Source organism: Dipodomys spectabilis, unplaced genomic scaffold, assembly GCF_019054845.1.
Source record: "Dipodomys spectabilis isolate Male_0828 unplaced genomic scaffold, ASM1905484v1 ptg000504l, whole genome shotgun sequence".
Lineage (NCBI taxonomy): Eukaryota > Metazoa > Chordata > Mammalia > Rodentia > Heteromyidae > Dipodomys > Dipodomys spectabilis.
The window spans coordinates 1,156,573-1,180,278 of record NW_024871181.1 but is presented as its reverse complement, the minus strand read 5'-3'; the positions used below and the strand labels follow the sequence as shown (position 1 = coordinate 1,180,278).

Below are 23,706 nucleotides of genomic sequence, written 5' to 3'. Positions count from 1 at the left end.
GCAGGCCGCCTGTGTTTGCAGGCATGGTTGGACTTTAGGACTTGGATAAATGGCTTCATTACTGGAGGGTCAGTGAGTGACCAGCGAGAGAAACGTGGCTTTCCAGATGTGTGTGTGTGGAGGGAGGGGAGTCTCTGAGAAAGCCTGTGTCTCAGCCTCAGCCCTGCCACCCACCCACCCATGCGGGAGACCACAGGCCAAGATCCACAAAGACCACACCACGCCCTCTCCTCGCCATCCCTCTCCAGCCTTTATTTCCACTGGCTTCCCGCAGTAGAGGCAGCTGACCCGTGCCCCAAGCTGGAGGCCTTTGGAGGAACCCCCTCCCCCCCACCGGCCGGGCAGGCCCACTCCCCATGGGACAGCCTGGGCTCTGTGAGCGGAAGCGCTCTCCTCACAGCCGAGTGTGGACGGGGCTTGGTGTGCAGGTGTGTGGACGAGGAGGAGCCCTGGGCGCCGACACTGGCGGCTCGCTGCGTGTTCCTCTCTCCCCTCGGGGTGCAGAGGCCGGGGCACAGTCCGTGAGTGAGGACGTGCAGGGGACAAAGCTGCATCCGTGCTTCGTGCTGGTGAGAGGCCCCCACTGGGGTATGGATGGATTTTTACAAGTTGAAAACAAAGAACCAGCTCTAGCTGGGTGGAAGCTAGGACGAGGGCGACCTGGGCCGCTGGCCGGCACCTCTTTGCCCATGTGGCTTTCTCCCAGAATCCCCGGAACCCCCATGCCGCAGCCAGGACACGGACGGATTCGATTAGAGGCATTATAAAACTTTAAAAACGGGGCATTTACAATCGGGGGCATAAATAACGTGCTTTTTAAAAGCGTCTCCATACATATTTACAGAGTTGGGAGATCAACCCTAGTAGCCCTGAAAAAGGAAAACACAAATCTCTCTACGGTGTCGCGCTGTCCCACCACCCGGGGCCTGCCATGTGCCCAGGGGACACAGCACCAAAGGGGTCCCAGGGCCCCTCTGCCCGGGGTCCACCCCCAAGGCACAGGACCCACCAACCTCACTGACCCAAACACAAACTCGCAGCTGGACCCAGACTATGTCCAGGATAAGCTGATGTGACCCCTGACTTTCCCTGGCAGGAAAATCATTCCTCTTCCCGCTGTCCTTTTTGTAAATTCTTCTCCTTTTTTTTTTCTTTTTTCATTTCCTCTGTGTGTGTGTGTGTATGTGTGTGTGCGTGCGCGCATGCGCATGCACGTGCACAAGTGTGTGCATCGTGCAAGTGTGTGCACGCATGACCCTCTGCTCTGGTTCCTCAGGCAGGAAAGAGGATTCCTCCCAGTGCTGGGGCTGAGGACTCAGGCTCAGCCCGTGGGGTCTATATGCTACTGATTCCCAGAGGCATGGCGGGGGGGAGGGGGGGAGAGGGAAGGTAGGGGTGGGAGTCAAGGGGGAACTTGGCCTCTTGGAAGGCCTTCCTCAGGCAGGACTAAGGCTGACTCCGGGGGTTAACCCAAAGTCCCCACAATGGCCAAAGACAGCTCAAGAAGCAAAAAAAAAAAGCAGGGCAAGGAGCTCTTGAGAAATTGCATAGTATGAGAGACCCCATCTCGACAGCAAGACTGAGCTGCAGAGCACCTTCTGGGGTCACATCCAAGGATCAGTCCAGAGGATGGTGTGAGCCAGCTGCCTGCCTGCTCCCCCGGGTTTGGGACCTTGGCTTGAAGGGCATGCGTGGACCCGCACGCCCAGACGCACACGCACGCACGCTCGCAATCTCACACGGGGCCCGGTTGTTACTTCCTGCAGGGTCGACTGCCAGTCCCTTTGGCTTCACTGATTCCAAGTCACTTCTGGTGCTGAGGAGAAACAGGAAACAAACAGCGATGACCACATGCACTGGTGGCTATTTTGTTGTTATTGTGCTAGTCTTGGGACTTGAACTCAGGACCTGGGCATTGTCTCCCTTTTAGCTTTCCCTAATCCAAGGCTGGTGCTCTACCATGTGAGCCACACCTCCATTTCCAACTTTCTGGTGGTTCACCAGAGATAAGAATCTCATAGATTTTCCTGCCTAGGCTGGCCTCAAACTGGCCTCCAATCTCAGCCTCCTAAGTAGCTAGGATTATAGGTGTGAGCCACGGGTACTTGGCTGCCTCCCAGGTTTTTCCCATTGTGGGAATGGAGACTCCACAATGCTTCATGGACTTACAGGCCCTGAAGCTTCGATTGTTGTTGTTATTTTCCCACTATTTATCATTATATCACCATACCACAGGCTAACACCCAGAGCTGAGTGATGGCCAGGCACCAGGCTACATGCTCTGGATACATTTGACCCTTACTATGCGCACAATCATCCCACAAAGCACGCTCTATTGTGCTCCCCATTGTACAGATGTGGAAACTGAGGCCCGGAGATCACATGACTTGAGGCCTAGCAGTCAGTGAGTGGCAGAGCGAGGGTCTGAAGCCCAGGGGTCCCACGTCTCTGCCTTCGGTCATGAAGGCCTTCCTGGAGGAAGGTCCTAGACAAGCCCACCACAGCCCACACCAGCCTCTCCACCCCCAAGAACCACGCACGTCAGAAACCAATGCCACCGCTCCCTGCTTCCTACCTGTCAGGGCAGGCGAGCACCTACTCTTTGAAGAAAGGTGTCTGGAAGTGGGGCGCAGCCGAGGCCTTGACCTTCCGGCACTGCCTGGTGATGTAGGTGGCTGACGAGGGACTTCGGGATGCCAGGCGGAGGCTGTAGCTGCACAGGAAGAGGAAAAGCAGAAATGTTACCTGGCGCCCAGGCAGGATGGCATCTCCTGGACACCGGGCGGCTGAGTGCCTGGTTTCAGCCCATGTGACCTGAGATGTTCTGCTTTGTTGTGTTGTGCCATTCCTGGGGCTTGAACTCAGGCCCTGGAGGCCCTGAGCTTTTTTGGCTCAAGGCTGGTACTACTGTTTGAGCCACAGCTCCACTTCCAGCTTTTTCGGGAGTAGTCAATTGGAGACAAGGGTGTCACAAACTTTTCCTGCCTGGGCTGGTTTCAAACCATGATCCTCAGACCTCAGCCTCCTAAGTGGCTAGGATTACAGGCATGAGCCCGGCTATGCTGTGAGATTTAATCATCAGTACATGCACTGTTGGGTCTGATCAACATGCCCTCCCCCTGGGGGAACAACACAGAAATCTGGGCAAGAATAAATAAAGGTCTATTTCTGAGGCCCCACAACAGACAGACAGACAGACAGACAGACAGACACACACACACACACACACACACACATACACACACATATTCATATTCCCAGTGGACAGCTAGGATTGGCTCCAGCCGCAGAGACCACAGCCTGACCCGCTCTGTGGCTCCATTTCCCACTGGCCTCCCTGATCCTCCTACCTGCCAGGCCTCAGCACCATAGGCAGAAAGCTCCTGGGGCAGTACAGACACACCTGTGTGTGGACGGAGGAGGGCAGTGTCCTGAGCCTCTGGACCCAACATCCAGCCTACATCTCCGGAGTGTCAGCCCCTCTGGAGGAGGGTAAATGGGAGTCTGGATTTTATGACAGCCCACTCAATAGAATGTGGGGTTTCCATGTTTTTCAGAAAATTTTAAAATATTATAAATATATTAATTAAAATCATACTAATATAATGTGTGTGTATATGTGTATAATATGTATATGGGGTGGGCACCCGTGACTCTGCCTGCAATCCCAGCACTCAGGAGGCTGAGGCAGGAAGGTCCCACAATCTAGACCAGCCTAGGCCACATAGACTGTGCCTCAAAAGCAAAACAATAAAATGACGCCAAGGTGATAGTGGTATGCAGGACTGTGTCGTATTTATACACAGGCCACGCCCCTCCCAGCACATTCTGTTGTCTCTGCCCACCTCTGGAGACAGACCAATAGGAGGCTAGCAGGATGCTGGCCAAAGCAGCTAGAGGCAAGATGGATAGCCAGGGCTTCTGGGCCTCAACTTCCCTGGTGCTGGCTGACTGGGTGATGGGGCCGGTGACAGGCAAAGCGCAGGGTGGGAGCCAGTGGTGCCCCAGCCTGGCACACAAGGTGGTAGTGAGCATGGACTAATACCCAGCTCCATCCAGCCATGCCCCGCCCCCCCAGCTGCCCCCCAGCTGCGGCATGACCATTTCCACTAGGGGGCGTGCTCTCCCTCTGCGTGCACGCATACACACACACACACACACACACACACACACACACACACACACACACACACACACACACACACACACACACACACAGGAGCCTGGCCACCACATCTGGATGCTCTGCCCACCTGGTGGACAGTTCCAGCTGCCACTCACAGGAACCCCACTTCCCCAGCCCTTTCCCGGCCTTCCCTCTGGGCCCCCCGCAGCAGCCCAGGAGATAGGGAGGGTGGATGGTCACATTGCTTCCCAGATAAGGAAACTGAGACTCAGGTCACCACTTCAGGGTCCTCTCTGGCCCAGGGAGTGGTTGTCCTGATCTTGGAGCCCTGCATTGGTCAGGGCACCCCAGAGACCCCAGTGTATTCCTGGTCCCCAGGATGCTGGGGGCTGAGCACAGGGGCTTTGGAACTAACTGGTCCTCTGGCAGTCTGCTCTGAGTCACACAGAAGATGGCAACATAACCTCACAATGCTGGGTGCCCACTCCCTGGCTGTGCCACCTCGGCAAGTCAGGGCCCTCTCTGAGCACCAGGCCCGTCGGCAATGTGAGAACTGTGGTCCTTCCACATGGAGACGGCCCTCGGCATGCTGGCACTCCAGCACATACTAGCAGGGTTTGGAGAGTGGCATTTGGAGACATTGATGCCAAGGGTGGCAGCATGGCCCTCAGAGAGCTGGTGTGTGCTCCCCAGGCCCCCTCCCCCACACCATCCAGGCTCAGAGCGGGACCGCAATCCACCCAGGGGATGGCCTGTGTGGGAGCAGGAAGCACTGGGGGGGGGGGGGGGGGAAGTAATCTCGGATCCTCAAAGGCTGACTGCCAGCCTGCACCCATGGCTCACACCTGTCATCCTCAGGAGGCTGAGATCCGAGGATCACGATTTGAAGCCAACTCAGGCAGGGAAGTTCATGAGACTCAACTCCAATGAAGCACCAAAAAGCTGGACCTGGAGCTGTGTCTCGAGTGATAGAGCACTATAGCCTTGAGTGCAAAAGCTAAAGGATAGTGCCCAGGCCCCGAGTGCAAGCATCAGCACCAGCACAACACACACACACACACACACACTAGTGACAAGAGACACTTCGTGGGTCCCCCCACAGCCACTTCTCCTCCTCGGTCCCCTTCAGTCCCCCTCCGCCAAACAATGACGGCAGCCTCTTCAGGACACTAGATGGAACAATGACCCTAGACTGCATCGCTGCATCAGAGTGTCCTGCTGGCCACCCTCAGCTCCCCTTCACCCCAGTTGCTCTTCTCCCACCGATGGCAGACGGGGCCTGGCCTCCCTGCCTTCAGAGCCCCACCCCCACCCCTGGGTACCCCACCCTCAGTCCAGGGCCTCACCCAGGCACATCTGCCTCTCGCTACCCTGTGTAATCAGGCATCCACTTCCGTACAACACAGTATTTCTGTACAGTGCCTTCAATACAGACCCCAACCCAGACTCACACACACAATCACACACTCACACTCATTCACAAACACAAGACACACATTCCCACACCTACACACATCACTCACACACAACACACATTCCCACACTCACACTCATTTGCACACACACTTATTCGATCACACTCACACACTCCCCATCTTGGTGAACAGTTCCCTGCTCATGTCTGGCAGCAGTGTGGTTTTCTCTTTCCACATCTGCTCCTTCAGAAATCCCGGTCCCTGCTAGCATCTGGCCCATCTCCTTCCCTTCAGAGCTCGTCTCGGTGAACTTGGGTGAGGCCTCTGGAAGGGATGGGGCCCTGGCTGATCCAGAGATTCCCTGAGAGAGGCCTGGACTAAACACGGAGGTCCTGCCGCCAGAACCTCAGTGGGGGGGGGGGACGCGGGGAATGGGGTGTCTCCAGGGACCCAAGGTGCTGCCCAGGGGAGAGCCACCACCCTGGGCTACCCTTGAGGCAGAGTGGCCTTGGGCCAGGTCCCATAGCCCTGAGCTCCAGAGCAGTCAGGGTGAAGACCGCCGCCTGGGTTTAGTCCCTTGTTGTGTTGTTAGCTCTTAACATAGCACTGAGTGAGCACAGATCCAGTGGTTCTGAGTCCACGAAATTCCCACCACTGGGGCTGCACTAAGACGGACTTAAAGGGCTCCCGCGCACATCCCTCCATGAGGGGCGCCAAGGCACAGCACTGCGAATCCCAAAGCCAAGGCGCTGAGCAGGGCCCAGGAGTTTTGCCACGCAGGGTGCGAGTGCCGTGTGCAGGTTCTCACAGAGTGGCTGGACTTCCTCAAAGCAAAGATGGGCCGTGAGGAGCCGGCCCCCAGCTCCGCCCTGACCTGGCTCAAAGTGGGATATCCACCCACAGGATGCCTTCCAGAAACTACTATGCGGCACACAGTCACGTACTGGCCACAACATCGGGGACCCCAGAGCGCGCCAGCTACCCCAACCGACAGCTTGCTTCCTGCGGTCCCCTCCTGCCCCAGGCAGCACGCCTCTTCTGTTATGCAGTGATCTGGCTTGCCCCTCTCTCCTGCAGAAGGTCTTTGCTCAGATGCCCAACACCTGGGAGGTGGAGATCAGAGGATTGTGGTTCAAGGCCAGCCCAGGTAAAAGTTAGCAAGACTCTGTCTCAAAAATACGGTATGGTAGTTCACACCTATAATCCTAACTACTAGGAAGGTAGAGATAGGAGCAGGCTAGCCAGGCAAAAGTGCGAGACCCTATCTGAGAAACTAACCGCAAAAGGACTTGAGGTGTGGCTCAAGCAGTCCCTGGCGATTTCAGCTAAAGGAGAAAGACAATGAGGGGCTGGGAAGGTGGCTCAGTGGTAGAGCGCTTGCTTTGCATGCATGAGGCCCTGGGTTCGATTCCTCAGCACCACATAAGCAGAAAAAGCCGGAAGTGGGGCTGAGGCTCAAGTGGTAGCGTGCTAGTCTACAGTTGAAGAGGTGAGGGACAGGGCCAGGCCCAGAGTTCAGGCCCCACGACCAACAAAACAAAAAAAAGAAAGAAAGAAAGAAAGAAAAAAGGAGAAAGACAATGAAATATACAAGAAAAATTGAACAACAGTGAGAAGTACAAAATGTCATGTCAAAACCAGCTTTACAATGTTGGTGTGGGGGGGGGGGGAGGGGGGTATGATTGGGTGGGGGGGAGGGGGGAGGCTGGGAAGGGAGGTGAAGGGTAAACAAAGGAGGAGGCTGCAATGCTTGGTAAGAAATGTATGCATTATCCTGCCCATGTAATTGTAACCCCTCTGTACAGTATGTTCTCAAATAAAATAAAATAAAATTTAAAAAAAAAAAAAAAAGAAAAATTGAAAAGAAGAAACAGGAAGCCAGGCCAGCTGGCAGGGAGAAAACAGGGAAAGAAGACTGAGGGGAGGAAGAAGGGAGGTTCTAGAAGTGAACAGGAAGGTTCTAGAAATCCCAAGCAGACAAGAGCCACTTGTGGACCCCATGGAGATCTCTCCCTCTGGGGTCCAGAGCTTTCTCAGGAACACAGTGTGGCTGGGCCAAGGAGACAGACCAAAGCCACGGCAACAACAAAAACAGAAACTAGGGAAATAATAATTACAAGCTAAACACAGGCAAAGGACAGCCAGCCACCGAGCAGAAAAATAGACTTGTGGGTGGGAGAATATGGAGAGCAGCTTGTGTCCCTGCCAGCTTCAAACCCAGAGAGAGAGACAGAGACAGACAGACAGGCAGAGATAGAGAGATAGAGACAGAGAGACAGACAGAGATAAAGTCAGAGAGACAGAGAGAGACAGAGAGCGAGACAGACAGGCCAGACAGCAAAGGAACCTTGGCTGCTCCCCGGGCTGCTGTAGATGAGTGTGGGTAGTGGCCTCAGCCCCTCCCGTGTCTCCTGAGACCTCCCCAGCCCAGCCCAGACTCCAAGGCCAGCAGGCGCAGAGAGTAAGCAGGTACATGCATGCGTGCCTGTGGCCCCAAAGACCCCAAGATGGTGATGACAGAGACACCACAGAGGGCGGACCTGAAGTGCTATGGGGAAGACCAAGGCCTCAGAAACAGCACCAAGTGAGCCAGGACTTGCAGGAAGTGGAGAGACGGACCCATATTGGGACTTCGGTTCCAAGAGGTGGGAACAGCAAAGGCCCTGAGGGTCAGATGTGCCTGAAAAGCCAGAGAGATGATGACGAGGGTGGAAGGAAGGGCCTGGGAGACTCTGAGTAAGGAGAGGGCCAAGGACAGGCAGGGCCCGCCATGCCTGGGCAGCCCAGGGAAGGCCAGAGGGTGCTGTCCCACCAGGAGGGGAGGACATGGCATGGGCGGGTGACAGGAGACCTGCCTGCATCTAGAGCCTCACGGTGGGAAGGAGGAGGGGTCCAGGCATGGCAGCATGAAAGGAACGGGGGAGAGACTGGGTGGAGGTGTGAGCAGCAGAGGTGGAGCAGGGAGACCTCCACTGCCAAAGGCAGAGGACAGAGCAGAGCCGGGAGCACCTGGAGGATGCGGTTGCCATGGCAACAGACTCCTGGGGAGCTAGGGGAGCTGATCTGGAGGTGCACAGAGCCCAGTCTGGGGAGAGGAGGGGCGGCTGCCACTCTGATGGGTGGGGGGTGGGGAGGCAGCAGTGTCCCTTTGGGGCATCCTGGGCTGAGACTCTTGTGCACCCTGTCCCTCCTTGTGTCTCTCCTGTGTACTTGTCAGGGCTGTGCTAGTTGGGCCATGGGCCCAGCCCAGCAGTCTTACCCAACCCTAGTGCCTGGGACGTTCTGTACTTTGGCTGCAAGGGGGTGGGGGATGGAGGAGGATGGAGCCCAAGAGTTGTCTGGCATCTACTCCCAGGAACTGTCGGGTGTCACCCAATGCAGGAGCCAGGCGTGGCTGGGGAGAGTGGGGCGGGGCTTCCTGGCTTTGTCACTGACTTGCTGTGTGGCCTTTGGGAAATGCCTGTGCCTCTCTGAGCTCAGGTAGACTCATGGAACAAGGTGCATGTCAGGAAGTAAACTGAGGAAGCAGATGAGCTCCCTTCCCCTCCCCCCCCCACATCTCCTTTCTAATGGACATACATGGGGGTATGTAAATCTGATATCTTATTTTTTTTTAAATCTGGGAATGTCACAAATGGGTAGAGATAGAAAGAACGACAGGTATGTGTGGCAAAAGAGGTCCTTGCAGGTTACCTAGGTGATGGGGGGCTGTCACCCATCTTAGCCCCCCCACCCCTGCAAAAAAAACCAAAGGTTTAGGAGCTGCTGCATGAGCAGAGCATGAGAGTCCTCGCCCAGCTCGGAAAGTGGACAGCACAGGATGGGGACCAGCCACCACCAACCTCGAACTCCCACTTCCTACGCGGGGAGCAGGACGCGTTTCTTTCCCTCCCCATCTCTCTCTCTCTCTCTCTCTCTCTCTCTCTCTCTCTTTCTCTCTCTCTCTCTCTGTCTCATTTTTCCCTACTTTATCTGAAGATACTAAAATAAACTCTTGCTAAAGCTTGAAAGAGAGAGAAAGAGAAAGGAAGGATGGGAAGAAGGGAGGGAGGGAAGGGGAGAGAGGGAAATAATGTAATAGCATCATCACTGAGCACCTCAGTGGGGGGGGGCAGTTACTTGGGGTGCCTTGTGGAGTCCTCAGCCCCCCTGTTTTGAGGCCAAGGCTGCCACATCTGGGAAAGAGGCTCCTAGGCAAGTTCTCTAGACCATCCAAGCTCTCCTGGCCAACAAGAACACTGTGAAGATTTGAATTCAGGACCTGGGCTCCCAAAGCTGTGTCCGTGCAGCCCCAGGCCTTGTAGTGGTAGGGATGGAAGGACAAAGCAGGTGGAGTGGGCCCTGGGCCATGGAGTGGCCACACAGACCTGGTAGAGGAGGGGGGAGTCTGCTGGGGGAATCTCAAACACCATGTTCTCTGGGTCCCCAGGCTGGGGACAAGGTCCCCCCACCCAGGAGATCTGAGCAGAGGTGGCTGGGGTATAGCCCAACAGTGGGGTGTGGGGGGGGGCAGCAGGCTGCATCCCTCTGTCCGGGTGAGGTCGGGAGCAGCAGCACCAGCGCTCGGCCCCACCACCAGTGATCACCAGTGAACAAGGCCGGCGGGGCCTGGGCCAGGCCACCTTGGGCAGGGTGTGCAGTGCAGTGAGGTCAGGCTGGGCAGAACCCAGGAAAGCAGATGTGGCTATAGCAGCTAGTGGCCAGTGGACCAGGCCCCTCCAGCCATTTTTCTTCTAACAGTCCTGGGGGAGGACATGGGCCCAGTGGGCCCCCATTTGGCCACTTCACCCCAAAAAGCTCATCCTACTCTACCTGTGGGTCATCTAGGCCACGTCCTGAGGCCTTTGGGGGCCACAAGTCCCCCAAACCCAGGTGGCTGGCTCTCAAACTGCTCAGCAGGTGATGTGCTGGTCACACCTGACATGGTGTGAACAGGAGGAAGACAGGTGCTGTGGCCTGATGACATCGACAGGGACCCCCATGGGCTGCCAAGAGCCTATGCTCAGTCAGGGAAACCAAGCTGCACTCCGCCTATGGGAAGGGGACAGGACAGGTTCATGGCTTCCTTGAGGAATAAAGGTGTCGGGGTGAAGCCTCAGGAGACATAGGAAGGTTGGGAGGCAGGGACCTTTTGGCCCTGGCATGGCACCACCCACCAGAGAGCCTGGCACAAGAGAGCCCAGAGAAGGCTCTCTCAGTCAAGAAACAGCACAGTGGAGCCAGGCTCCTGATATAGACCTGACCGCCCCCCCCCCCGCCCCTCCCCATGTTATTTTCAAGAACAGAATCTGGCTGAGGTGGCTCACACTTGCAATCGTACCTACTCAAGAGTTGTGATCCAGAGACTCATAGTTCCGGCAGAAAAGGCCCGAAGACTCCAGCTCCAAACACAAAGCTGGGCTGGAGGCATGGCTCAAGTGGCAGAGCACCAGCCAAGGAAGCAAGCAGACTAAGCATAAGGCCCTGAGTTAAAACCTCACTACATAAAACAACAACAACAACAAACAGATTGTCCAGAGACCCAGCTTCCTGGCAAGGTGGCACTCACTGCCCAAACCGTGGGGCAAAGGTTCCATTTCCCCAGTTCTGTGAACCCAATTGTGTGTGGCTACAGGTCCCTCAGGAAGAGCCTCCCCACGCATCCCAGGGCTGGGCTCCAGTCCTAGGGACCTCACCCCTGCAGGAAGCCACCCACCTGACGTGACCCTCCTGGGCTAAGGAAGTACCAGCCAGCCTCAAAGCTGTTTCTCCTGCTTGCCAGACCCTCTGCCCAGCATCAGATCTCACCACATCTCTCCCCTACAGTCACAGCTCCAGCACGCCCCAATGCCCTGTGGTTGGCCCAGGCTGCTTCTTCCCAAAGGAAATGACTAAGAATGGGATGCGAGCCTAGAAGAAAATGTGGAGAGAATGCAGGACCCGCCTAGGGGAAGCGCATTCCTATCTGCGTCAGGAGATGTGGCATCCCCATGACAACAGGGAAGAAGAGTTCATTACTGCCATTGTTACTAGTCAAACAACGAGGCCAAAGGGGCTAAAAAGCTGAGGTCAAGCTGGTGCCAGAGGCTCATGCCTGTCATCTCAGCTACTTGGTGGCTGAGATCAGATCATTGAGATTCAACGCCAACTTGGGCAGACTGTTAACTCCAATGAAGTGGAGCTGTGGCTCAAGTGGCAGGGCTCCAGTCTTGAGCAAAAACACTAAGGGACAGTACCCAGGCCCTGAGTTCAAGCCCCAGGAGTGGCACCTAGTAAACCTAGGTGCCCAAGGTGGGACATAAGATCACAGGAACTTGGAGATGGGGCATTCTGCATTTCAGGTACAGAGCCAAAGCACAGAGAAGTCAGACAACTTGCTGGACAACACATAGCTGGCCAAAGCCAGGACTGAAGCATAGCCATAAACCTACACACACAGGATTGGGGGCAGGGAACAACATAAATAAGCAGGAGTGTTTCAACAAAAGGGTCGAAGACAGCTTGTCATTTACGCCAGACGATATTTTATCTGGCCACTCCAGGCTGCCTACTCAGTGCTAGGCCTCAGGGACAGGGTAGGGAGCGAGGCGCATGCTCAATTCTCACAGGTGGAGGGTGCGTGCTAAGGGCTCATGGTAGCAACGCGCATGCTCAGTGCTCACGAGAGGAGGGCGCGTGCTCAGTGCTCATGTGTGTGTGGGGGGGGGGAGGGGGGATGGAATGGGGTAAGGCACATGCTCAGTGTCCAGGGGGAGAAGGCGCATGCTCAGTGCTCATGGGATTTGGTTGCGGGGGGGGGGGGGGGGGGAGTGGGAGTGGGAGATAGGCGTGAGGCGCATGCTCAGTGCCCATGGGAGCATTCCTAGGATGCGGCTTTGCTCAGGGCCCTGGTCGGGCCTCACAGGAGTCCTGGACACGTCACAAACATCTTCCAGATTAATCTTGAATGTAAGTTTTCTCAAATCAGGCACAGCAGAGCCGTGTCCTGCATAGGTTGGTCTGTCTCCTTGTTGCACAGACCCTCTGCCTGTACAGGCATGTGGGCCCCGGGAGACGTCAAGTGGCAGAGCGCTAGCCTTGAGCTGAAGAGCTGAGGGACAGTGAGTGCTCAGGCCCAGAGTTCAAGCCCCACAACAAATAAATAAATAAAATGAGGTGGTGTTTACACATACTTGGTTGAGAATTATGGCAAGAAGGTGTTTGTGCATGGTGAGGACACACACAAATTTTTCTTGAATATTCTCCAAGTATAGTTGGTTACATGTGTGGATGCAGAACTGGTGGCCAGATGGGGTGGAATGGGCTCAGCGGGCCACAGCCCGGACTAGGCACTCTGGGCTCTGCCTGCATGGGGCACAGGTTCTAGGGGACTATTATTTGTGTAACATATAATGCATGGCCACTGTGATTAGGACAGAGGAAGGTAAAGGGCCTGCAGAGATCATTGGGGGGGGGGGCATGACCATGCTTGTGTGCAGTGCTTGGTAACCAGAGGCCATTGGCCTTTTACGAGCAATGGATCTACCGGTTTGGGAGTGGCCAGGAGAGGTGATAGGATGGGAGACCCCCCTGCTTCCTTACAGAGAAGTGAGGGAGACTGCTGGGGACTGTCTCCAGGGACAGCTGGAGCCATGTGCACTGCTGTGTACACCCAGGCCGCTCATGGCAAGCAGAGTGTGCCTGCTCCAGCAGGAGAGCAGGCCTGTGCACAAGGACCCTGCCCGAACACCCCCATCAAGAGCCACTCCAGCCCTCTGTCCGTGGACGGGTCCTGGTCCCTGTCGGTCCCTGTCTTTGGCACTCTGCTTGCCCTACTGCTCCTGAGAAGGCAGAACCAGCGGTGTGGAACCTGACAATCTTGCCCTCCTGCCATCTGAGTGCCACCCACCCTTGCAGGGCAGTGTGCTCTGTGACCACCAGGAAGTCCTGGATGGTGCAGTGACTTGGCTCAACAGGGGGCCACTGAAGCAGGGACTCCATACCAGCCAGGCTCTCAAACACCCCACCCGTAGCTGGATGTTACATTCATCAACCTCTGTGATGAATCCTGTAACCCTAGCTACTGAAGAAGCTAAGACCTGAGGACCCTAGTTTAAAGCCAGGCCAGACAAATCTGAGAGATTCTTATCTCCAACCAGCAAAAAGCCAGTAGAGGGCCAGCTTTGAGCAAAAAACTAAGAGTGTGAGGCACTGAGTTCAAGCCTCAGTACCTGTGTGCATGCACACACACACAATTGCTTTTAGAGAAAATAAACATATCATTACTTACAAAGGTGAGATAATTCTGCTCATCACATACTTGAACTAGCCATCTAGCCTACTCTCTCAGACCTGTATCCCCCAACCTCACTCATGACCCCTCAAAGGAACCTAAAGTAGGCAGATGGCCAGAGTACAAAACTCACACGCGACACTACTGAAGAAGTTATTCAAAACTTCTATAGCCACTTCCTGAGTCAAGAACAGAATGAGTTACAGAGCAGATCCATAGCTTCTACCTGGTAATTAGAAGAGGAACTCAGGCTCTTCCAGGGGTCTGAAAGGACCAGGGAACCAAAGCTATCAAGATCTAGCCACCAGGGAACCCTCGACATTCACTGGCCACACGTATTGGTGGATGTAGGGAAGTTGGGAGAAAATGCCTCTGTTCAGAATCCAGTATTCCTGGTAGCAGATCTCATTGAGAAAGGGCCTTCACTTCTTCCACCAAACTTCCTTTCTGTCCATAAGTCACTTACAAGGTGCCGACTTTTAAAGAACTCAAACAAAAATGCAAGCAAGGAGTGTTGGCACACATCTGTAAGCCCAACTACTTCCGAGGTAGAAGGAAGGATGGGGAGTTTGAGGCCAGCTGAAACAAAGATAGTAAGATCTTCTCAAAAACAAAGTGCCAAAGATCTGAGGGCCCAAGTGGTAGAGCACTTGCCTAGCGTACATGAAGCCCCAGGTTCAATCTCCAGCTATCAGGGGGAAAAGACAAAACAACACAGGCCCCATCACACATCCACCAATGTCGCTTACCAGCAGAGAACGAGGAGACAAGCCCACCCGTGAGTGTGACATGCACACCAGGTCACCAGAGAGGTTGCTGACCACAGATCCTGGCTAGGACTTCTTCCTGACCCTGGGTTTGGGTCCAGGAGGCCGAGGGTGGGAGGAGACAGCACTGAGATGCACTTATCCCAGAAAAATTCTCATCTTCAGCCTCTCTGGGGACAGGGTGTTTGTTCCACATTTGATGCTCACACGCCTCCAAAGCCAGGTGATCGCTTCACAGAGGCCCCAGCCCTCCATGGCTGACACAGGTACCTGCAGCCCGACTTTCCCCAAGAGTGAATCTAGCTCCAAACAGTGCCCCAGGCAGCCACTACACTGCTATACGCACACGCACACACTGCTGTGGCTTGGAAGGATATTTGTAGATGGGGACCAGAGTTGACTCTCAGGCAGATGAGGCCACACCCCACCCCCATGCTTGCTAAGATGCTCACAGCTGGCTCCCACCCAAACACATACCACCCTGACCCCAGGAAGAGCCACTGTCTTTCTCCTGCTAGTTTTCAGTTCCCCAGGTTGGCTGGTGCTCCTTGTCCCTGGGCAGCAGGCCGTGTCTCCTTGCTTCCTAAAGCTGTGTGGCTGGAAGATGGCATGTGGCATGCTCATGCGCAAGACATCAGCAGGTCAGAGTAGGAGGAACTCAGGATGGAGACACCAGACTGGCTGCCTGGTCCAGATTCCAGGCTCCAGCTCTCACTCACTGCACTCACATTATTTAGCCTCACTGTTCCTCAGTTTCCCTGCCTTTGAAACAAGGGGACTTCCAAATTTTTACTTCACAGGCCTCCTGTGGAAACTGAATGGGGTCATGTATACAAAGCCCTCAGAACAGTGGCCAGCAAGGCTGAAAAGTAATGACAGAAGGAGTGACAGAATAAGACGTACTTTAGAAACTGATTTGTACAACTACTTACAGATAGTAATAATAATAAAGTGCCAGCAGCCATTAGTGTGCATCAGTAAATCAGAATTCTTTTGTTAAATTTCCATGGTTGCACCCAGGTGCTGGTGGCTCATGCTCATCCTAGCTACCCAAGGAGGCCGAGACCTGAAGATCACAATCCAAAACCAGCTCGTGATACCTTTATCTCCGATTAACCACCAAAAAGCTGAAAGTAGAGCTGTGGCTCAAGTGGTAGAGTGCCAACCAAGTGATCATGCAAGGCCCTGAGTCCAAGCCCCAGAACATGTGCACGTGTACACACACACACACACACACACACACACACACACACACTCCTGGTTGCACAGAGCTAATGAGATGTTTTCTTTTAAATCAAAGTAATTTTAAAGTTTACATTTGGCATTTACATTCCAATCAGGGGACGCATGATGAGTACAAAGCTTGCTGACTTGAAAAATGACTTCCAGTCCTACACCTCACCTGTTTCTTGTTATGTTTGGGGGGAGGAGGGGCATCCAGAAACAAACAGCAATAGTGTCCCTGGCAGCAGCACCAGAACAATTCCAGGTCACTCAAAAGCTCAGTCTCCAGACATAGGCAAGAAATTAGGGGACACTCTGGCTATTTTGGCTATTGCGTTCCATTCTCTGCTGAAATCTTATACCAACCAACACTCCTCAGGTTCAAGTTGAGGCTCAAGAGGGCATCTTTCAACAGCAGCAGTGATGGCAGCTGTCTGAAGCCCACTGAGGGCAGCATCTGTGATTCTCAGTGATCACCAGGCATCTTCTCAAGGATGCTGTGTGGGCACAAAGATCATCTCAAGTTTATAGATATGGAACCCCCGATCCACCCAAGAGGGTCAGTCAGTAGCTGGCTGAGGATAAGTGTTCAGATAAGTACAGGATAGAGCCAAGGATTCAAATAATTTATTCAAGGAAGATTTATGGAGCAGCTACTACATGCAAGGCATTGTGGGTCTAGAAGCTGAGAATGTACCCAGAACCAAGTGAAGTTCCTGCCTGGGTCGAATCCTCGTTCAAGGAGGGGGAGCCATATAGTGAACAAGCTGCTACCACAATGCAGAGAGGAATTTAAGCCCCAAGAATAGTAAGGCAAGTAGGCAGAGGGGCAAGAACTTTCTCGGTTGAAGTTTGTCTCTCTGAGAGGAATTCCTCCTTGGTGACTCCCTGCGCCCCGATCCTGCCCCTGCCTACCTGGGCAGGTGACTGAACATTATCTGGCCATTAACTAGGTGCTGCCTTGAGTCTGTCATTGAAAGCACCCTGGCCAGCAACCATCAAGTCCTGCCTAGGAACCGGTGCCACCTTTAACTAACACAGCCACATGGGTGGGGAGTACACCTGGCCTGTTAGAAAACAGGTACCCGGGGAAGGAAACACAGACCCACAGGAGCTCCAGAGAAATGTTTATTTCTATTGGACCACACAAATTCCTTGCAACAAAACCACTCTGTTGTCTAAAACCCCCAGGCCAATCAACTGGTTCATACTGCAGCAGAGCATGGAGCCCCCCCCCCAACAGCTATGCATGGCCACCCCACACTGCTCCAGTCTGATTGACCTGAAAAGCGAGAATCTTGTCTTCCTTGGGTTGTGGGAGAGATCAAGATGAATGAAGCCATGGCTGTGCACAGCGGCAGCCAGCAACACCAGCTCCCTCCACTGCGGCTGGCAGCACCCAGGTCCTCACACAGTCCCAGCCACCCTGCAGAATGCATCAGCTCCACAGCCTGACACCCTTACAACCCAGGCTGGCCACTTAAGGTTTTAAGTTTGAAAACGCATATTGCTGCAGGATGTGCTTGAACTCCCAAGTTCCATTAATAGCTCGGGAAAAACAGCCATCTGAAAATGTTCCTCCACTCTAGATGGGCTGGCAAGCATTGCATGTGATTATAAAACAGGAGAATGTAGCCACAAGGAACACTGAATCGTGAGTCTTTAAATAATTTCATTCCAATAAAGAATATTACATTTTTGGCAAAATTAAACACTAAGAAACAGCCAACTGCTTGAAATTGAAATTGCTTGTAAGTAAAAAAATTAAAGTTGCTGCAGCTCTACCCTCAAGGCCTCAGTGTCCTTTGGTTAATTAACTTACCTGTGCAGCAAATCCCAGGTCCTATTTAAAATTTCCTTTGGATTCAATGTTAAAACTTGGCGATTGCAGATGATATACTAGGGAACCTGTCTAGCAGCGATCTAGAAGGATCTGGGTTTTAAAAGTTTGTCATGTTCAAATACAATCCTGTCAAAAAAAAAAAAAAATACAAATACAATCCTGTCCTCCCCTGCCAAGTGACCCTGTACTTCCTCCACACAGGAGGTGCTCAGCTGGCACGGATCACGGGACGTGCAGAAACAGAGTTTCCCCAGTGGGCTTTCTGCTATGGTTTGTTGGTGGGACAAGAGAAGGCACATTAGGAAGTCAAGTCTTCAGATATTTCTACTACAATCACAAAGATTTGCAAAGAAATCCAGCTGGCACCCCTAAGGCAGGAAACGCAAATTCTATTGTCCCAATAGGCTGGTGAATTTTCCTCTCATAAAAGTATCCCCACGCCCCTTCTGTGGTTCACCATTGAACTTGATTTTTTTCAGTGGCTGCAACTAACTTTATGCAGAATAGTGATGGTTTTCCAGTTCTTTGTAATCCAGATGGTAAATAAAGCCATCCCTACACACACACAAATGCCCTCTATGTCCAATGCTCTAGTGGCAAATTTTAATGCACTTTTTGTTGGGGTGAGAAAGGAGCCTAGACCAACTCTTTTTGAGTTCATACCCTGCAGATCAGGCCAAGGTACTCTGGGGTACCTGTTCCCAAGGTGTCTCACAACACCCCAGGTGCTCTCCTTATCCTCTCCCAAACCACAAGCCTGTTTTCTACAACCAGACCTGAGGAAGCCGTGGGCTCTGGCATGCAGGGGGCCTTGAACCAGTGGATATAGTGGTAGCATGTTCCTCCTGAGGGGCGAGTGGTTAAGGCCACTGCTAGTTCCTCCTAAAGCTCCTGCTGAGGAGCGGCTTGCTGGCCAGGAGACCCTCAACCCTCAGTTGACTGTCCAGCATGCTTACTGATGCTGGCAGACTTTCATGGAGCAGTGTTAGGCCAAAATTCTGCACTGAGGAAACTAAAGCCACTAGAGACACGCAGAGGGTAGCAGCCAACATCCAACTATGCTCTCCCGAAAGAACCACTTCCGGCCCTCCAAGTCACTCCAAGTGACAGCACCACCCAGCATGACAGCCTCTCAGTCTGAACAGCTTATTCAGCACTGGGAGGCTGGAAGGCTTTTCTGGCCTGTGCAAGGGTCTGGACTCCATCCCAGAAAAGCACTTATCCCAGTACTCTGCAGAGCAGCTTGCTGGAGCAGGAGGGGCAGGTGGGAGAGGTGATGTGAAAGGGACTGGTGGTGGCTGGAAGCAGGTGTTGGCCCTGTGGCAGTGTCCATGCGCCAACCAATAAGTATCCATTTCCATTTTCCCTCCTGACCTCACATCCATCCACAGAGCTCACGCACGGCTCAGTGTCACTGCTGGCTCCATGGGGGGACTCAGTCTAGAATGTTGTTAAACATCAGAGGTGCCACCCATCTGGATCTCATTTTTATCAGCTGAGCTTTCAGAGCATGTGTTGCAGTCCTGCATAAGGCAAGCCCTGTAGGAGGAATGGCCAAGGCACTAACGGGGCTAACCTGGCCACAAACACAGTGGAAAAGCAGCAACCGACAGGCCAAGGTCCCTGCTCCCCCAGCAGCACACAAGCCTTCAGCTCCCAAGGACCAAGAGAGACTTCAAAGCCAGTGGCTCAGGCCCATTGGTAATCCTACTTACTCAAAAGGCTGAGATCTGAGGACCATGGGTTAAAGCCAGGGTATAAAGTCCATGAGATGTTTATCTCCAATGAATGAAAGTCAAAAGTGGGAGCTGTGGCTCAAGTGACGGTGCCAGCTTTGGATATAAAAGCTAAGGGATAGCACCCTGTCCCTGAGTTCAAGTCCCCCAGTCCTGGCACAAGAAAAAAAAAAAAAAAAAAGCCAGAACAGCCCTGGCTCTTCACCTCTAATAACCCTCAGCCTTCAGACATGGGTGCTGACCACACAGAGACCTAAGGGATTACATGTGGTGCTGAGTGTCATAGCAGAAATCTGCAAGCCTTCTAACAATGAAGAATTAGAAGCATTCCTTATTTCCCAGCATGTACTCAAGTTCTTCTCTGTGTACTCAAATTACCCATAGCTTATAAAGGCGGAGTAAAAACTAAATAATTTGTCTAAAGCAAAAGGCTGGCCCCAGGTGAACCACACGGCAGCAGGCTAGCGAGCAGGGTGTATGGCCCAGCTTACATCTCTTCAACACACACCACCCACAGGGCTTTACTAGAACCTTTACTGAGAGCTGGTCCCAGGGGGTAGCGGCAGGGCTGGTGCCACAGGAATCAAGTTCTCAGGGAAGCAGAGCCTGCCTAGTCCTTGGAGCACTGGCCCTGTGGACTCCATATCCATCCATCAGACTAGCCCTCTTCCACATACCTGGGCTCTTGTCCATCTTTTTCACGGCAAATCACCCTATAGGGATTTTTATGAGTATAAGCCGACCTAAGCAAACTTTATCAAATCAAGATCTCCATGAATGCAGCCTTCAACCCACGAAGTGAGCTCTTCTCAGCAGTCCTTCCAGAAAGTATCATGGACTGTAGCTGTCCAAATGTCAGAGCTCAAGCGTGACACCAGAACCATCGCCCCCAAAATGAGGGGCAACCCAACAGGAAAGCAGAAGCTCACAGGACCAGGAATTATATCCCCTCATGTGTCCAAAGATCCGAGGACCTAGCCCAGCAGGTACTGAATACTCAGCAAGCCCTGACGACAGCCTTCTGCATCATCAGCCTGGACAGGGAGTCCTCATTGCACACTGAGAGGCCCAGAAACAGTCATGGACTTTGAAGTAAAAGAACCAAAATGAGGCAGCAAGACAGTGGTCAAGCAGCAACTTGTAACATATCCAAGGCCCTGGTGTCAGAGCCAGGGGGATGAGAACTGGAGCCTGGCCAGCTCATTGGAGCAGCATGCACAGCCAGGGGCTGCACAAGACCCGGTCCTCACCTCTGCAAACTAGGGACTAAGATCCAGAAAACAGGACACCTTCTCCAAGGCCTCGTGATGTACTTCCTGAACACCTGGGGGTGAGTGGCAGGCGGGTATGCCAGGAGGCTCTGCTCTCTAGGATGCCCAGTTCCTCCACAGGGCACTGCTGTGTGTTTATGCACCTGAGTATTTAAAACTTCCAAGACTGAAGGCCATTTATAAATTCCCAGTGCCCCACAGCCCCCTTCCCAATGTAAGGAACCTAGGAGGCCTCAAGTGTGACACTCCTACCCCATCCTCTTCCCCCCGAAGCCAGTCATGCCTAAAGCGCCCTCCTGGAGAATACTGGATGTACACTGAGGATGAAGCAGCAAGTGCTACGGTGGCCCCCAGGAACAACTGATACCCCAAACACTTTGGTTCCTAAAACACTGCAGCTGGAGGAAACCCTAAAACAAAGGTTACAATGTCTTTGCCTTCTTGTTAGGAGAGTCACAAAAATAAAGGTCAACTAAACTATAGTAAATGAAGAATCCCCAAAACAAAACATTTTATTCACACTTACCAAATTCGGTCCACAAGGCACTTCCTGGCATTGCTGTCCAACTATGTATCTGCCCTCCAGACACAATACAGTACTGGAATTAGCAAATTTCCAACCAGTGCCAAATAAAGCAGGCAAAGGAAGACCTCATGGGCTGACCACACTCCACGTGCTGTACTTAAAGTGCTTACCCGGCCGACCAGTACGGTGGCACAAGGCCCGTATTCCCAGCTACTCAGGAGGCAGAATTTGGAGGATTGTGATTCGAGGTCAGCCTGGGCAAAAGACATTAATGCATCTCAACAAATAAGCCTGGCGTGGCAGTGTGTGCCTGTGATCTCAGCTGGGCGGGAGATAGGACAATCCTGGTTCCCAGGCCCATCCTGGACAAAAGTACAAGACCCTATCTGAAAAACAACTGAAGCCCAAGAGGGATGGGGCATGGCTCAAGCGGCAGAAGGCTTGCCTAGCAAGCCCAAGGCCCTGAGTTCAAACCCCAGTGCTGCATCCCCTACCCAGAAACTGCTCAGCCTTCCTCTTGCCCTTCACTCTTCCCATTGGTACAAAACGCAGTCCTTCCACAAGTGTTTACAAAGTTTTTATTGGTTACAATTATATAAAATGTGTCATTAAAATAATTCTCCCTTAATGATTAGGTGTCTGTAGTCATAACATAAAACATCTTTTTTTATACAGCTGACAAGGACATATTTCCATGCTAGCAGAGAAAGGTAGCGACCTCTCCTATAACCAGATTCTCTCTCTGTCTCTCTGAAGGCTCTATTAGTTAAAATCAATGAACAGCCTCTTTTGTATGTCAAACTGTAAAGTTTAATGTGTTCATTAGAATAATCTTTTGTAGCACTCTTCAACAAGAATAAAATAACTAACAGCAAACTTCAATACAAGACACTCTCCAGATTAACAATGCAAACAAAAATGAAAACGTAAATCACGTATGATACAATTGAAGCATCCAAAACAATTTAAATAATTTTAAATAGTTTATTTTTAAACCGCTACAAATGCATTTGATACAATATTTCAACATGAAGTCCCCATAACAGAAATGTAACAAAATGGGAATGACAGTGAAAGAGTTAAAGTGGCACAAGTTCACCAAATAAGCATTCAACTACAATCTTTAAGAGGTAGATTACTTTTGAAGTTGATAACAAAAACAGTATGAATAAAATGCAGGCATTTTCCACCAACTCTGTCATTAATTTTTGGGGGAGCAGGGGAGAAGCATAAAAACGCATAGAGAATGATACTGCTACACATAAGAGGCCAATTTGTTGCTTTTAATCTCTGCTAGAGACTTGCGTGAGCCTGGGATGTGCACTGATTTATACTTACGCGTGGACTATCCAGGCCTGCAGAGCACTCTGTGTATTGACATACCGCTACATCATCTCTCATAATACAATAGCTATAAATTAGTGCCAGATAACAATCTGAGAGGATAATGTCCATTTGGATATATACAAGACATTAGGCATAAAGAGGCATAAGAGTCCATATCCAATGTGGTTTCCTCTCCATTATGCTGGCAATCTGCTTATGATTTTTAAAAAGGGGTGAGGGAAGGATGGGAAGAGATCAGCCCAGTGCCTCTCTCTCTCTCTTTCTCTCTGTAATTCACATTAACAGAAAGGCCATCAAGAGCTGGTGTGTGAAAGAACGTTTTAAACTGAGTGCATCATGTCTGTTATCCCTGAAATCTACAATCAACTGCTGATAGAGAACTTGCTTTGCAAGGTTCAATTCAAGCATTCCCTTCTCTATGTGCCAAACACACCCGGGGCCACACTGAGACCTGAGTCCTAGTCCCGACGAGGAGCCTGTGTGGCTAGCCCGTCTCACAGTGCCCTTCTCTTTGGATCTCAGTTCCCTGGGAGCCCAGCTTGCGTGTGGGCACCAGTGAAGAAGCAGATGCCTGACTCTAACCAGGGCAACAAGGAGCCTGGCGGCAAGCAGCTGTATGTTACAGCTTTTGAGTCAGCTTCAAATGGTCTTGCAAGGTTGGTAGATTTCATATCCTTTGCCGTAGTGCTTATCCTAAGTTGAGCATGCAATATCTTTTAGTCAATTAAGGGCTGTTTTGTTTGGGGGGCTTTTCTACAGGAAGTTCCTAGAAAATAAGAAAACTGAAGATAAATGACAACATAACACAATCGTACATGAATTGACCATGTTAAAAGAAAAAGGTGAAGGGACCATAAGACAAATGTTATCAAGACAAACATAAATGACTCTGAAGGCATTTGCATTTGGAACTCAGTGTCCTACTCCAAAGCCGCAGGCCAGGATAATTATGGCAGGCTCGTTTCTCAGGGTCATTTCCAAGCCATGTGGCAGAGATGTGTGAGGGGAAGCGAGCGCTGTACTTCAACTCATAAAGAGGGATCTGGTCTGGCATTTTGTCTGGCTTTTCTACCTTTCAGTTTTCTGGACTAGTTGCAGTCTGCTTCTGTAAACCCTTAACGGCACAAAGGCTGGTGGCTCCTGGAAGTGATCAACTGACAAAGTCCACAAAGCCCTCTGTTAAATGGCAAACTAGCTACA

At 52.2% G+C, this 23,706-nt stretch overlaps 1 protein-coding gene across 4 annotated transcripts in view; it reads right to left on the bottom strand.

Annotated features, from left to right (window-relative positions):
- Positions 1–754: 754 nt before the first annotated feature.
- The window catches only part of Prdm2 (PR/SET domain 2), a 99,616-nt gene continuing 76,664 nt past the window's right edge, over positions 755–23,706 (bottom strand). For 3 of the 4 annotated variants that reach the window (XM_042669670.1, XM_042669673.1, XM_042669672.1), the window contains 2 exons: positions 2,576–2,713; positions 755–1,816 (listed from right to left, as the gene is read on the bottom strand). In XM_042669670.1, the coding sequence (XP_042525604.1) occupies positions 2,596–2,713 (118 nt within the window). In that variant the 3' untranslated portion in view covers positions 755–1,816; positions 2,576–2,595. Of the gene's footprint in view, positions 1,817–2,575; positions 2,714–22,129; positions 23,273–23,706 lie in introns of those variants that run through there. The other variant, XM_042669671.1, reaches the window with a different exon arrangement.